The 17,249-nt window shown below is 43.8% G+C and overlaps 1 protein-coding gene across 2 annotated transcripts in view; it reads right to left on the bottom strand.

The window, feature by feature from the left end:
- The window catches only part of LOC147458933 (Peptidase family M48 family protein), a 97,611-nt gene that overhangs the window by 26,763 nt on the left and 53,599 nt on the right, over positions 1 to 17,249 (bottom strand). For both annotated transcript variants that reach the window (XM_086510356.1, XM_086510357.1), the window contains exons 3-5: positions 13,009 to 13,066; positions 12,821 to 12,888; positions 12,505 to 12,684 (exon numbers count right to left, since the gene is read on the bottom strand). In XM_086510356.1, coding sequence (XP_086366482.1) covers positions 12,505 to 12,684; positions 12,821 to 12,888; positions 13,009 to 13,066 — 306 coding nt within the window. The remainder of the gene's footprint in view (positions 1 to 12,504; positions 12,685 to 12,820; positions 12,889 to 13,008; positions 13,067 to 17,249) is intronic.

The following is a 17,249-nucleotide window of genomic DNA, read 5'->3' on the forward strand; positions in this document are numbered from 1 at the left end:
GATCCTACAGAGCCTGGAAATTACCGCACTATTATGGTTGGACACACACTGGCACGATTGTATGCATCCATTATTGAGCAGCAGTTGAGTAACTGGGCAGAGGGTGAGGGTGTACGGGCAAAGGGACAGGCAGGTTTCAGGAGGGGTTTCTCCACTCTTGACCATATTCTGACACTCAGAGCTATCATTGAGGAGGGCAGGTCACATGGGAGACGGATTTATTGTAGCTTTGTGGATTTCCGCAAAGCATTTGACATGGTACCGAGAGCTCGACTGATGCGCAGACTGCAGGAGATGGGGGTGCCCACAGTGTTGATTTGGGGGATTATGGCTTTATACAGATCAGTGATGGGACATGTACGCACCCCAGAGGGGATATCTGACTTAGTTCACTCCACTATCGGGGTGAAACAGGGTTGCCCATTGTCTCCTACTCTATTTGGTATGTATGTTGATGAGGTGTCTGATTACATTGACAGAGAGGGTGATAGAGGTGCCCAGCTGGCAGGGACGTGGATCCCATTGTTGTTATATGCTGATGATATTGTCTTGATCTCTGACTCACCAGAGGGTATGCAGCGACAGTTGGATGCATTACACAGTTTTGCAGAGGATAGTGGATTGTCTGTAAACCTTGGTAAAACCAAGGTCATGGTGTTTAACACCACACCGCAGTGGATCAGGAGATCGGCACCGACCTTCACGTATGGTCAAGAGATTGTGGAGTATACAGATGCATACACTTACCTTGGGATAGTCTTCACTGGGCCGAGGTTTTCTTTGGGGAGAGCAACAGAGACTAGACTGACCAGAGCTTATGCGGCCTTGGGAGGCTTGGAGAGGATGTGTTCGCAGGTTCAGTTCCAGGAACCTCGGACAAAGTTATGGCTCTTTGATACTTTAGTAGCCTCAGCTATGATGTATGGGGTACAGGTATGGGGACCTTCTGTAGGCCAGGATGGTTGGAGACGTATGGAGAGGCCCTTGGTATCTATGATCTCCCGATTGATTAGAGCCAAAGCCTCCGTACCTCACGCGATCATTCGAGCAGAGCTAGCTGCCCCCCCCATGGAGATTGAGGCGCTTACCAGATCAGTGTCCTTTGTGCACAGCCTATGGGATACTACTAGAGACAGATATGCTAGACTGGCCCTTAAGTCTTCCAGACAGTTAGCTCTACAAGGGGACACTTCATGCTGGTATGCACAGATGACTTCATGGTTTCAGACGCATGGCTTCACCATGGACAGGTTGCCCCCTTTCCAATATTCTCTTCAGGCACCCTCGCTGTCTCTTACACGGGTGGAGATCACTAGACTCATTCGTCAGGACCTGATCCAGCTCGACACCAGGAGGACATGGATAGAGCCGCCTCAGGAGTCGAGCACGAAGATGGCTTTCTATAGAGAGCATCTTCTCCACCTCACAGGAGATGGGTTTGTGATTCGACCCAGCTACATGGACACACATATGTCTCATGGTTTGCGTTGTGCCATTGGTCAGATACGCACATCCTCACATCAGCTCGAGATTGAGACTGGTAGATTCAGAGGGACACCAGCAGACAGCAGGATATGCCGATTATGCCAGAGAGAGCCAGAGACAGAGTTGCACTACATATGTCATTGCACAGTGTTCTATGAGATACGGGGGCGTTTCCACTGCTTATTCAGAGAGGGTTTTGGTCCTCTATCTAGGGTCATGAGTTATGAGGCTCAGAGATGTCTTGGACTATATCTACTTGAGTTACACAGGTATAGAGACACTTTACTGGGGTGAGCTAGAGAGAGGCAGTCCCAGAGACACATTACAGATTTCTTTTCACTAGATATGGGACAGCCAGAGGAGCAGCCACCACTGCAGAGCTCGTCCCACACTCATTCGACCACTACTGGCACTCTCATCGACCGAGCATTGGAGCTACAGAGATACAGACGACCGCGACTGAGGAGAGGAGCTACACAGCATCGACAGAGACTACAACAGAAGATTCGAGCCATACTATCTCGACATCCAGAGTGCAGATGAGGATGGATCCTCACCATTTCTTCCATCTTTGTTTCACACACTGTTACATCCAGTTTACCGGGTACCTATTGTATCAGCTGCTACACCCACGTAGTTTTAGATTGTAGTAGTAGTAGTAGTATTTTGTTCCACTTCTAGTTCTTTTCTAGTTCTTTTGTACCCAGACATGGTATTAGATTCACTATTTTGTAACTGATTGGTCTCATAGGTCATTTTGGCCTTTTGAAGACGTTAATATAACATTTCATTTCATTTCATTTCTCTCTCTCTCTCTCTCTCTCTCTCTCTCTCTCTCTCTCTCTCTCTCTCTCTCTCTCTCTCTCTCTCTCTCTCTCTCTCTACTGAGAGTTCATGCGCGAAGGCAACGTGGCCTGCCTCGGTGCATTGGTGGGAGCGGTAGATTGGTTATCCCTACTCTCCTCCTCATCATGCCCTGCTACTTGAGCTCTTCTCCTACTAGTGCCGGCACTGGAGGGCACAATAGTCTGAGAGCAAGAACCCATCCCTCCATCTCCTGGAATGTCGCCAAGGTCCCCAAGTAATGCATCTTGCAAGGCATCCTGTGAAACCCCCTCAAAGGTGCACTGGATGCTGCAAAGAAATGCTCTCGAATTAGGTTTTCCCTGATTTGAGGTGGGATCTTCTCACAGCCATCACGATGATTTGTAGTACCTATCCCTGGAAGATGCTCTCTCTCTCTCTCTCTCTCTCTCTCTCTCTCTCTCTCTCTCTCTCTCTCTCTCTATGGCATTGTACAGATCAGTAGTAGGGCATGTACGCACCTTAGAGGGTCTATCTAAACCGGTTCACTCCACTATTGGGGTGAAGCAGGGCTGCTCACTCTCTCCTACTCTATTTGGTATGTATGTGGATGAGGTTTCTGACTACATTGAGAGATGGTGATAGAGGTGCACCGTTGGCAGGGACATGGATACCGCTATTGTTATATGCTGATGATATTGTGTTGATCTCCGACTCTCCGGAGGGGATGCAACGTCACTTGGATGCTTTGCATAGGTTTGCCAATGAGAGTGGCTTGTCTGTCAACCTTGGTAAAACCAAGTTCATGGTATCTAATACCACCCCACAGTGGATCAGGAGGTCAGCGCCCACATTCACATATGGTCAAGAGACAGTGGAATATACAAATGCTTACACTTACCTTGGAGTGATTTTTAGTGGACCAGCATTTTCTTTGAGGAGAGCAGTAGAGACTAGATTGACCAGAGCCCATTCGGCATTGGGAAGACTGGAAAGGATGTGTTCACACGTTCACTTTCAAGAGCCTCGGACGAAGCTCTGGCTCTTTGACACTTTGGTGGCTTTTGCATTGCTCTATGGAGCTGAGATAGGGGGGCCTTCATTGGATCATCACGGGAGAACGGGTCGCACTAGTGGATGGGGGGACATGGAGAAGCCTCTGGTCTCTATCATCTCGCGGCTCATTAGAGCCAAGGCTTCAGTACCACGTGCCATTCTCCGAGCAGAGCTAGCTGCCCCCCCACTAGTAGTTGAGGTGCTCACCAGATCTGTTTCCTTCATACACCGCTTGTGGGAACTTCTCATAGACGTCCTCTCGACAATTAGCCAGGCAGGGAGACACAACATGTTGGTATGGGGAGATGACGTCATGGTTCCAGGCACATGGGTTCAGTATAGACAGATTGCCTCCCTTCCAGCACTTACAAGATGCACCCTCTCTGACCCTTACAAAGTCCGAGACCACCAGGCTCATCCGCCAGGACCTGACTTAGCTAGACACCAGGAGGACATGGGTACAGCCAGCACAGGAGCTGGGCACGAAGATGGCTTCTATAGAGAGCATCTTCGCCTTGAGAAAGCTCACCAAAATGGTGACGTGGCAAATTTCGCGCTACAGGCTGACTTGGCACTGCCGTATGGACCCCCGTAAATCACGCCGCAAAAGCGCTAGCAGGCAATACGGAAATTCCAGCTTTTTGTGATGAGAAAAAGCAGGGAAATTTCTATGCAAAGCTTGATGGGAAAAATTCTACGCAAGTTGCTTTATTTTGCAAAGCTTGTGAGATAAAATTTCTTTATTTTAGGCTTTTGATTTTCAAGCTTTTGGGGCTCTGCTTTTAGCATCCCTTGTAACCTTTATAATGAACCCAAGGCAGCTTCCTTTGCAGAGCATCTGGACGCAGAGTCTGAGAGCGAGCACCCGTGGGAGTTGTACTTTGCTCAAAGATCAATATAAAAAGAAATACCGAAAGGGGCGCCAGTCTTTGGGGCCAATACCTCTTGGCACGGAACTCCGCCGGGCTGTGTCAAATCAATTGTGAAATGTTTTGAAGTGAATTTGTGTTGTCGCGGTAGAATCTTGATTTGGAGTGTCCAAGTCTGTTACAGTGGTATCAGAGCGCAGAAAGATTCTTCTTCCGGAGGATCCGATCCTTTTTCCAGCGCACACAGCTTTTGGGAAAGAATCTTCGTGTCCCGATACCGGACTTATTAGCCACTCCCCGCGCTCCCATCTTCATCGCTCTGTCTTTTAGGGTATAAAGCCATTAAGAATCCCAGATTACACATGGGTTCTCATGACGAATTTGACACAGATGACACCTCTCAGTGGGAAGGCAAAGAAAAGTTGAAGATCCGGCACGAAAACTGCAGAAAAGAATGAAGATTTGGGCAAAAAAAAAATCAGACAAGTTTGCCAGAAAAGGAGTACAAACGTCAACTGCAGATTGGCATATGTGTGAACAGATTGATTAAGTACTCCAAGGACCCGAGATTGGTAATACACCTGAAGGATTACCTGATTAATAAGATTTACTTGAGATGGCGTGTGGCCATTGCTTCTCCTCTCAGGTAGGGAGTAAAGCCGAAAAGACAGACAAGTGCAGAAAGCAGAACCTGTACTTGCAGAAAGACGTGGACAAGCAAAGCTTCGGAAAGGGCAAGAAAAAGGCAAAGAAGCCTAAGTTTTGCCAGTTTCTAACAGTTCGGACTCGTCTTCGGATAGTTCGGACTCCGACGATCACAGATTTTATGCAAAGAAGAAGAATTTCTATAAAGCCAACCAGTATGACTTCCTCGAAGATAAAAGCAAGAAAGTAAAAGAATTTAAAGGAGGTGGACACTCGATTTCAATCCTTTTCTGGGTTCCGTGATGCTCAAGCATGGTGGTTCACTCTTCTACTAAGAAGGGAAGCTCCGGTTAAATGGTTGAAAGGCTTTTTATTTCTTCTTGGCTGACTCGGGAGTACGAACGAGATATAGGAACTGCTTGGAATCATCTTCGGATGACCAAGGGAGATTCTTTGGACGCTTATTGCGAGCGATTTTGGAACTCTTTTCTACCAGCCTCTTCATTTACGAAGGTCTTGTTTAAGGAGCAGATTGAGCGGTTTTGTTGCGGACTTCCTACAAAGATCTGAGACTACTCCTTGGAACAGAAGTTGAATTCTTTTGAAGAATTTATGGGTAATGTGAAACGGGGTTTTGCGATACATTTGGGAATTTTGACTTACCCCACTAATGAGATCTCGACACAGAGAACCCAACAGACCTCTCCCAATGAAAGTAGAAAGTAGAAAGAGAAAGAGTTCCCATAACAAATAAAGAAAGATACACGTCCCCGATAGACTCTTAGAGAACGGGTTATCTATCTCAAAGAGGGGAACTGTTTTGGATGCGGGGAACATGGGCACATCTCCGCAAAATGCTCCAAAAAGACATAGCAAGAACAGACTGCAGACAGGCCAAAGAGTTCTAGAGCAGCAGAGGAATGTGGCAGAAAAGGCAGATGAAAACATAACTGGTACCACATTACGTGGGGCCCAAACCGAATCAGATGAACGAAAATACAAACTTTGCCGCACCTAGGGCAAAGTGAAAGAACAGGAAGCCCTCAATTTCTTTGATGGAGGAGCCAAGGCCAAATTCTTTTCACTTGAATTGGAAGCTCGATTTGGGATTACGCCCGACAGGCTGAGGCCACAAGCGGAGGTAGTTCAGCAGCACCCGGATGGGATGATGCCATTACACCGATCATTGGAAAACTTTGTTTGCAATGTCAGGGGTGTTTAAGCACAAGAACAATGTGACGTCCTTGGGAGGTTGTGACGTCCTCCTCGAAATCCCTTGGTACCATAAGAACAATGTCGTGGTTGACTATCAGGTTGAGAAAGCAACTTTGACAAATGAAGGGCATAGAGATTGTACTTGATGAAATTCAGCTTCTCAATTTTGTGGAGAGAACTGAATGATGATTGAAGGTCGAATATGTTTTGACCTTGATAAAGAACGCTAAGATTTTCTCCACACTCATGCGGATTGCTTTTCAGAGGGCCTGCCAAGCGAGTTGTCACCAGCTCGTCCTGAGTATCATACCATTGATCTGATACCTGGAAGCATACCACCGAACCAGCCACCTTACCGTGTGAACCGAGCCCAGAATGAAGAAATTATGAACCACATGAAAGACCTCTTAGAAAAGGATCTTATCCAGCCGAGTACTTCACCTTACTGCTCTCCGGTGTTGTTGGTTTTGAAGAAAGACGGATCTTGGAGAATGTGCATCGATTATAGAGCTCTCAATAAAATCACCATCAAGAACAGATTCCCGATTCCTAGGATAGATGATATTCATGACCGACTACAGGGATCCTCGTGTTTTAGCAGGATCGATTTGAAGAGAGTATATCATCATATCCGAATCGCGCCGGGAGATGTCTACAAGACAGTTTTTCGGACGACTTTTGGGTTATTTGAGTTTTTGGTGATGCCTTTTGGCCTAACCAATGCTCCTGCGACATTTAACCGGATAATGGACGGGATTTTTCGAGAGTACAAACTATTTGTTGGCACTTTCTTTGACGACATCAGTTTTCTCCAAGGATGAGGCAGAACATACAGAATATCTACTACAGGTCTTTCAGGCATTACGAGATCACAAGTTGGTGATTAATGCGAAGAAAAGTGAATTTTTCCTACCTGAGATACACTTTTTGGGACACATCGTCTCAACAGCAGGAGTGCAGATGGACCCGACCAAGATAGAGACTATCCGTGATTGGCCTGATTTGAAGAATGTCCATGAAGTTAGAAGCTTCTTGGGCTTGTGTTCGTACTACATGCGGTGCATTAGAAAGTTTGCAGAGGTTGCTTCCCCTTTGCATATCTTGACACAGAAAGGAGTCCTTTTCTCGTGGGGATCTACAGAGGTGACTGCCTTTCAGACATTGAAAGAGAAATTGACTACAGGACCAGTTTTGACTTTGCCGGACTTGCAGAAGTCATTTGAAGTATATTGTGATGCTTGTGGTCGTAGTCTGGGTGCGGTCTTAATGCCATGTCATTGCCTACGAAAGGCGATTGTTTTCAAGGCCGGAATTGACAGCATAGATTTATGAGAAAGAGATTTTGGCCGTTATCCATGCTCTTACTCAGTGGCGACATTACCTACTCGGAGCAGATTTTACTGTCTTCACAGACCATCAGAGTTTACGCTACTTCTTGTCACAGAAGCAGCTATCGGAAAAGCACATGCGGTGGGCGAACATCTTGTCATAGTTTCACTTTCAGATTGTCCATGTGCGGTGGCAGATGCTTCGTCCCGGAAGCCGTTGGTTCTGGCTATTTCTGCGAAACATTATACGAGCTTCGAGGATATGGTTGATCAATATGCCACAGATACAGATTTTGCAGATATTTTCACTCGGATACGGAATGGGGAGATAGTAGCGGGATATTTCATTCGGGATGGCTACTTGATGAAGAAAACCATGTTGTACGTTACACGGCCGTTGATAGAAAAGGTTATGACCGAATGCCACTGTCGACCTTTTACGGGTCACCGCGGCATTGCTACCACGTTGAAAGGTGTAGAGAGATACTTCTTTTGGTCGAGACTCAAGAAGGATGTGGACGATTTTGTACGCAGTTTCTAGGTATGCCAGAAGGTCAAGTTTGACAGGCATAAAGCACACGGATTGTTACAACCTTTGCCCATACCCACCCGCCCCTGGGAAAGTATTGCAATGGATTTCATTTTTGATCTCCCAAGAACACAGAGTGGTCACGATGGTATCTGGACTGTTATTGACAGATTTAGCAAGCAAGCTCATTTCATTCCAGTGAAGAAAACAGTCAAGCTGGATCACTTAGCGAGATTGTTTGTGGCCCAGATCTTTAGATTACATGGCATGCCTGAGACGATTGTCTCCGACAGGGACCCAGATTCACGAGTTTGTTTTGGAAGGCTATTTGGGAAAACATCGGCACGCGGTTGCAGTTCTCGTCATCTTTCCACCCGCAGACAGATGAGCAACCTAAGATTAGAAATTTTAGTCGTACTGGATTTGTTGAAGCCTTCTTCGTTGGATTCAAAGACTACATGGGAAAGGTTTTTACCTTTGGTGGAATATGCCTACAGAAACACGATTAACTCTTTGATGGGGAAGGTGCCATTTGAGATCATTGAATTGCCACGAAGGTTCCACCCTTCCTTAACACAAAAGTTAAGATTTTTCTTTGAAGCCGACCAGTTCACAAGGGACTTGGACTTGGTCCGGAAGGCTTTGGAAAAATCTCAGAAAAAGGCGGCAGATTGACATCGTCGCGATTTGAAATTGAAGTAGAACGATTGGGTGCTCTTACGATCTGAGAAGGCACGCTTGAAAAAGAAAAAGGGAAAAAAGCGGCTTTTTTGAAAGCTTAGCATGAGATACTATGGACCTTTCCAGATTTTCTGAAAAGATAAATGATGTCTCCTTTGGACTGAAGCTGCCTGATACTTGGAGAATCCACAATGTTTTTCATGTGAGTCTCTTGAAGCCTTTTGAAGGCGATGTGCCCGATGATGAGGAGCAAGGTGAGCAACCCAAAGTGGAGGAAAACAAGCAGATACTCGTTCCGGAACAGATATTGGCACAGAAAGATAAAAGGTAAAGCGATAAGACGGTTCTTGGTTAAATTTAAGACCTACTCCGCATTGGATGCAAAGTGAATGGAGGAGGAGGACCAAGCAGATACTCCTCAGATTGTAAATCTTTACCTTGAAGCATTTGGTTTAGCATAGTCTATTCTAAATGGAACCCCAAACTCATCTTGGGCGGAATCTAGTGCAGCGGGTATGCACAAGAGGAGAGTCGCTCCGCTCCTTTGTCAACAAATTGCCTCGATTTCTAATACTAAAGTCAGTGATGTCTCTTTGAGAAGGGATACTGTGTTCTGACAATATTCTGCTGTAATGACTTTATGAATTGGAATTCCCGATAATATGATACTGACTTGTTCTTGACTTGTTTAAGTGCAGGAACTGATAGACAAAATGACTGCAATATTTCGGTCTGAAAGATCTCAACAAACGTGATTGCAATAAGGATTTACTTAATCGGGCATCTATCAGATCCCGACTGGATCTAAATGCGATTGCTAAATACGTTGCCGATTGATCATGGTTTGAGATTCGAATGAATTTTGAATGTGATTTGTCATGTGATGTCCTGTGATGTCAAGTGATGTGACTGTCGATTGGTACATTTGCTAGATGTGTGTTCCTAGTGCGTCGGTACTAACAATCAATGCCTGCTAAGACAATTTATGGCCTCTGTCTGTTTTGCAAGCGTAATCGAGCGCCATTACAATGCTTTCAAGAGGGGGGTATGTCACAAACTGGTGACGTGGCTACCCTGTACACACACAGACACCCCTGCCCCGAGAAAGCTGGCCGAAATGGTGACGTGGCAGATTTTGCGTTGCAGGCTGACGTGGCACTACCGTACGGACCCTCGTAAATCACGCCGCAAAAAGCGCTAGCAAGCAACACGGAAATTCCGACTTTTTGTGATGAGAAAAAGCAGGGAAATTTCTACGCAAAGCTTGATGGGAAAAATTCTATGCAAGTTGCTTTAATTTGCAAAGCTTGTGAGATAAAATTGCTTTATTTTAGGCTTTTGGGGCATCCCTTGTAACCTTTATAATGAACCCAAGGGAGCTCCCTCTGCAGAGCATCTCGACGCAGAGTCTGAGAGCGACGTGGGAGATGTACTTTGCTCGAAGATTAATCAAAAGAAATACCGAAAGGGGCGCTAGTCTTTGGGGCCAATACCTCTTGGCACGGAACTCCGTCGGGCCGTGTCGAATCAATTGTGAACCGTTTTGAAGTGAATTTGTGCTGTGTGGCGGTAGAATCTTGACTTGGAGTGTATAAGTCCGTTACAACTACCACAGCAGAGTCTGTCGCCTCACACCAGAGGCACATTGATCGATCGAGCGACTGAGCTGGGGAGATCAAGACGCCCATGACTGCGGAAGACTACACAGCATCGACGGAGGCTACATCAGAGGATTCCGATCACTTTGGCCCGACATGCACGACGCCCGGTCAAACTGCTGTACATGGTGGAGATTGATGAGATCCGCCAACGACCGACGTTGGATCTCTTGTGACTTGTGATTTAGCTACCCCAGCTAGCTGCTTAGTTCACGCCTACGAGTTTAGGATCCCATAGTACTTTTATTTTTATCACTTTTGTCATTTCATTTTGTTACTCTGACTTTGTATCAGATTCACCACATTGTAACGCTCTCGTCTCATAAGTCATTTTGGCCTTTTGAAGACGTTAATATAACATTTCATTTCTCTCTCCGCCCCCCCAAGCTCTAACCAAAGATTGATATTTATCCTATGTGTAGAATGTTAATTGTTGAGAATTGTGGGCTTTGTCCTATGTTGGTGTGGATCTTCTCTATCCTACTCGGATGCATAGGTGGCACAGAACCATGTGTTAGCATGTGGAAAAGGTACTCAAGGGTGTGGGTACCCATGATGGTCATTACTAGAGGGTGTGGACTCACCTAAAGTTAGTTAATGGACCCCTAAAGTGGCTTGAAAGGTCACCTACGAGTTTGCAAGTTGGATGGGCTGATTTGGAGCCTTTGTATGATGTCATCAGTGATATGCTAGATGAGATGCCTTAGCCAGCTCTATATAATAAGCCCTTTGTACGCACTTTCAGTTGAATCATTTAATCCGGTTTTTGCCTACACTCTGCTCTATCTCCATTGCGTATTCAAGTCTTATAATTAACTTTGTCATTGGAATGTGAACACCATGAATGCTAGTCTCAACGATCCACCCTAACTCTACAAGTGGTATCAGAGCTTTGGTGAGATTAGCATTCTCCAATTAATCTCCCTAATTGCATATCTCAATAGTCAAGTCTACCCTCCATGGATTAGGCAAGATTAATTAGAAAGTATTAGTTTTCATTTAGGTTGCATTTCTTGTGTCGATTTTGTGTGTTCTTCTCCCTCTAATTACTCTCCGCTCGAAGCTCCAAATCGCCACATTCTATGTGTGTGGGATTAGCTTCCCGTAGACCCCTCAAGCACCGAATTTTGACACCGGGAGCTCCCTCAACCCCTATCCATTTTCTTTCCATATTTAGGTGTGTGTGTGTTCTCACTGCTAGAGTCAGCTTATCATAACTACTTTTGGATAGACTTCACAAGCAACTTCTTGAGCCTTGTTGGATTGTCTATATTTGGCAAGGCTGGTCGTGAGTTCAATGCTAATTTTGGTATTGGGACCACGGGTAGACATCAAGATCATTTCAATCGGGTTTTGAAATCCGGGTGGGTCCACAAGGTTGGGTTCCCACGTGCACATGCCGGATTTGAAGCACCGCATTTTTTTGCTTTTTGAAGGTATTTTTCAGGTCCGCTTGGCCCCCCTTCCCGCGCTAGCCATCCTCAAAGCCTCGAGGGCCCTCTTCCCACGCCCTTAAGCTTCAAAGCTTCAAGAGGAGCACTCTTGGTGCTCAGTGCTCAATCAACTAAGCTGAGGTTCACACACATCAAAGAGTCAAAAAAGAAAATCCAAATTTTCAAGGGTGGGCTATAGCATTCCAAGCATAGTGACACAAACCAAAGCAAAGACTCTCTTTGCGGTCTCTTGACATCCAACATTTAAAAGGAAACTTTCCTCTTCAAGCTTACAAAGGAGTTTTAAGGCTTCAGATATTTCCTATTGAAGGGTGACTTCACTTTTAAGTGGAGGGGTACTTCACATAGGAACATTCAAGGGAAATTCTCTCTCCCTCTTTCTCATAACCGAATAACTTTGAAAATTTCATGCATCAAGCACAACAACGTCTTGAGATACACATCTATTGGCTTTGTGCGTTTGTGAGGAGTTCAGACACTGGCCTTGGCCACCCGCCATGAAAAGGTGCAGAAAAGATTAAGAATATCCAAAAGATAGCACTAGGAAAAAGTTCTACAAAGAAAAATGCAGGTATGATGATCTGTTTTGTAAGAGGCTGAGAGAGCAGTTTTTTCACAAAAACTAAGATTTAGCCCACGGCTAGCACCAAAAGTTCAAATTATCCAGAGTCAAACAAATATCCATGAAGAAGCGCACTACTACCATAACAACAGGGTCACAGTTAAAACAAAATGCATGAGGTACCACATGACACCGATGCTAGATAAAATTAATCTCACCTGAACCTCTGTTGGTGTTAGCAGTTCTACAAGACCAGTGTGAAGAACTATGAAGGGTTTACGTCCATTCATTGCCAATGTGTAAGCATTTGGCGTTGGGTTCTGCCGAATATAGAGCTCTGGTGCCTCTAGATTTAAAATTCGTGCAGCTTCCAGCAGAAGATGATGCAATTCTGGAAGCTGTTACCATCACATCATCCTTCAATGATCTGAAGAAAACTTACAAGAAAGCTGACAAGGAAAGTCCACATCCACCAGGAGAGGCCACTAAAGAACTCTTAAGGCTTTGAGCTAGCATAAAAATAAAGGGCCGTACCTGCTCCTCGCTAACAAGTAAAGATGTCCCTATGTTTTCTAGCAGCATAACTTGTTCTGCAACTGGTCCTGTTATGGTGTAATTTTTTTAGAGTATGATTGCACATCCACCAATCCATGCTTAAATTTAAATCTTTTGTGTATGCTTGCAGGTAACCAAAGCTAAAAGTATCCAGATTGAAACTTTACCCAGAAGAAGCTTTCCTAATTCATTTAATCCAGGAATGGCTCTTAAGAGCATTGTGTTCTGCATGCAATGCCCGTGGGTAAAGTTAAACTTACATCAACTTTCAGACAATGTTTGAATATAACCTGATTAGAACAAAGACAAGCAGGCAGTGTGTGTATAACTAATGGTAACCAGTCTGCAGTTAACCACCACGAACATCCAAGTAATCTCTATATTCACACTCAAAACACAGCAGTTAACAGCTTGTGGGAAGAGGCTACAATCACCCTTAACCATAAGGAAGCATGCATGTATGTATATATGTGCGCGCGCACACACACACACATATGTGTGTGTGTGTGTGTGTGTGTGTGTGTGTGTGTGTGTGTGTGTGGGGTTGTGTGTGTACAAGGTGGTTCGGCGATCTGCTGGCTTCTGTTTTCTGCGCTAGTTACAGGCCTGTTCTGGTCGCGCCCTGCCTGCACCTGCGGTCCTCCTCTTGCGCCTTCCTGCTCTGCCAGGTGCCAGTCGTGCCGTTCTGCCCGTCTGCAGCCTGCAACAGTTTTGCGCCTGCGTTTCTGCTTGTTTGCGTGTGCGTCTTTGTTTTGTGCATATACTGCATTGCCCCTATGTTGTTGGTGATTAGGGTTTGCGCTCATCTTGTTCTGCTGCTCAGTGTGTGTGTGTGTGGGTGAGATCTCTCTTGAAGCTTACAGGATTTTCTTTGATTGTTTCTAGCTTTTAGAGCATCATAAAGCTCCTGTTACTGTACTTTTTTCCTGTGCGTTTTCCTTGTTTTGAGGTTTCCCACTTGTAAATTAAATCATGATTTACAAAAAAAATGTGTGTGTGTGTGTGTGTGGTCAGTACAAAGGGAAAGTTTTTTTGGTCATGGTAGAAGAGGCTGTATATAAGCGTAGGAAACAAGTTGACCTTTCCTCCATGGATGCTACACATATTATTAAAGAGTGTTTGTCGGAGGATTTCGTGGATGCTCGGGATGCGTAGGGAAGGCCAACAGCCCACTACTCAAGTGATTATTCCGGTTCAGCAGTTGATGGATCCGGTTGCACAGTATGCATTGAATGCCATTATTTTGTTTTTCCCTAGCAAAATGCCATCGGCACAAGATGTAGGTCAATGGGTTGACTTTTTGTTGAAAAGACAAGCAGTTCGAGGGGTGTATTTTGCCCGCGGGTTTTATGAGGTGCTGTTGGAAGACATGGATGCTCGTTCGCACTTGTTGGAAATGTCGCCTTTGTTTTTCAACATGCAAATGACACATGTTTTGCCATGGGCACTTACTAAAGATTATCAGAGCTTGATACGACACAGGTGCCCGGTCTGGGTGGAAATAGTCGGATTTCCGAGGACTATGAAACATTTCTTGCCTATTTTGGCTGCGCAATCAGGAAAGTGATTTGCCCCCCAAACTTGGATACTAATTCCAATAGATTTTGCGTACTATGGGATACAGATATGTCTACACCGTCAGGAATTACGGTTGACTCTGGTGATCCAATGGTAGGCAAAAGGCCATTTAAACTTAAATAGGGGAAGTTTGCAAGTGCTTGTTTTGGTTGTGGAAAATTTGGCCATATGCAGTCTAAATGCCACGAATCTTTGTTTAAACTACCACCATCTGTTGTTCCTATGACCGGAACTCGTGTTGTTCCTCTGTCTGCTTCGTCTGTGAAGCCGAAGACGGGGGAGTCTAATGGCAACATGAAGGCCAAGCAAGGCAAAGACTCCATTAAGAATCTGGCTAATACGCGAACTACTGGGAAGACTGATAATAAAGGTAAAGCTAAGCTGGTAGAGTCTAATGATGGTTGGCAAATTCCCAAGAAGCCGGCAAAACCTCGTGTTTCGCCTATTTCAAGGAATTATGTACCTGCTATGGATGGAAGAGGTGGTGGAACCTCTGCATCTAAATCCCATGATCATAAGTCGCTGGTTGAAGCGTGGGATAAAGTGGTTCATTCATATAAAGACGCTTTGCTTGGGTCGACATCTGCGTCGTTGTCGATGTATCAAAATCCCCAGCAAGGGATGCATATGGATTCCTGCTGTGATTGTGCCTCGTGGATCGTTTGTAAATATTGTACAAATGCATTCTCCTATTAAATGTTTGACGTATAATGTGCGTGGAATGTGCAACCATGATAAGTGGAAGCTGATCTGGCATTATGTACATACAAATAAAGCAGATATAGTAGTATTGCAGGAGTATAATCAACATGATTTTGTTGGTCAATCATTATATTATGTAGGATTCTGGATTTCTTATGCTGGTACTGGTTCTTTTTCGAGAGTTTTAATGATGGTCCGTCATGAATTGCAGTCGATGTTGGCTCATAATGACCCGGTGGGACGCTGGATGGTTGTTCAATGTCTTGTGCAAGGCAATGTTTTCAAATTTGCTGGTATTTATGCTTATACTGCTTCGGCACATAGATCTCGTCTTTGGCAAGATTTGGTCAAATATCCTTGGCGTTCACATGCTTTTTGGTGTGGGGATTTTAATAATGCGCCGGCAAATACGGTTAATACAACTGGCCATTCGCATATGTTAAACTTGGAACGTTCTTCATGGGAGGCTTTGATTAGTGGCACAAGAGTGTTGGATCTGTGGGCTAGCTCTCATTATTTGGAGCGAGGCTACACTTTTGCTCATAATGCTCGTTCGGAATATAGAGCTAGATTGGATCGATGGTATGTACTTGGCTCTCAGCAATATGATATGTTTGCATGTGATATGAGGCTTGATCACTCCTTTACTCTATCTGATCATTTTCCTCTTTGGCTCTTGATCCATACTGAGACATTGGATACAAATTCCTCGCTTCCTACTAAGCGATTGTTGCATATTAACACTAGTTCTGTAATCGGACACTCAAATCTCCTGAGACACTAAAGTGTCCCGTTTTTCTAGCAACTTGTCATGATTATTTGGTGAATTTAGAAAAAAAATTCATAGGTCACGTTCATATCTTAGTTCAGCTAAGAGGTAAAGAACATAGCCAAATTTTACTTTTGCCAAAATTAATACCAAATTAAGATTATAATGATAAGTTTTAGGATGAAAAAATCATAGAAATCTAGTGCAATTTTAACAAAATTTTCATAAATTGAATATAACTTTTCATCAAAATAAGATTCTGCATAGATTTCAAGGTGTATGGATAGGAAAAAACTTATTTTAGCAAGAAATTGAGCTTCATAACCTAGTTATGGGACTGAATTTTTGATATAATCAAAAGATCAAAATCTTGAAAATGCTGACAAAGAGGAAAATTTTGGTCCTTCAAGGCCTCTTTCATTAACATGATAAGGTTATGGGACAAAACCTTAGGTGTATAATGTATCTATAGGTCAATACCAATCAACTAAGCATTTTTCAAGGGTTCAAACTCATAGGCATCTTGTAATTTAAGCTCATTTTTTTGAAAAAAAAGTTGCATAGTTTCTTGCAAGAAAAACATTGCTATGAAAAACTAATAAAAGTGTGTATATATATAAATCTCCCAATTGTGTTCATATGAGGTATTTGTATACAAATAAGTGAGATGAACAAAAAAATCCAAAAGTGGACTTTATTTTAAGGCTTATCTTTGATAAATAAAAAATCATAATTACAACATGCACAGTTTTTTGGATATGCCATAAATCACCAAATGTGGCTTGCATAACCATTAAAATTTATCATTTTATGTAATGGAGTCGTAGATCTAGTATATATGCATCATAAGACATTGTAAATTTAGATGAACTAAACGTTTTTTGTGATTCTTCATTGAATGTGTGAACATTGCATATTTGACCCACAGGACTTTCTATATTTAATTCTAGTCACAAATAATTTTTTTCTCACATGACAATTGCAAAAATATCAAACACATATATAAGTAGTTACCACAGATTATTGCATGCACCCTGCTCAATTTTTTCTTAGGCTAGAGTACGGATTTTAATGAAACACTGAATGCTGTTTTGCGTAGGTTCTTTTCATGAGTGTAGTTACTATTGAGTTTATGATCAAAAGTGAGGGATTATAATTTCTATGAGTACTTTGAATAACATTTTATAGGTTTGCAAAAGCATTTCTTGAGATGTGTTCTAAATTTCATGTAGCATTGTATTTAAATTCGCAAAAAAAGGACACTAAAGTGTCATTTCTAGTACCAAACTAGTGTTAATAATGCTTCTCTCTCGCACGAGGCATTTCAAACCTTGATTGAAACAGTGATTCCGCCACTTG

Source organism: Adiantum capillus-veneris, chromosome 4 (genome assembly GCF_014529385.1).
Source record: "Adiantum capillus-veneris isolate H3 chromosome 4, ASM1452938v2, whole genome shotgun sequence".
In the NCBI taxonomy this organism is placed as follows: domain Eukaryota; kingdom Viridiplantae; phylum Streptophyta; class Polypodiopsida; order Polypodiales; family Pteridaceae; genus Adiantum; species Adiantum capillus-veneris.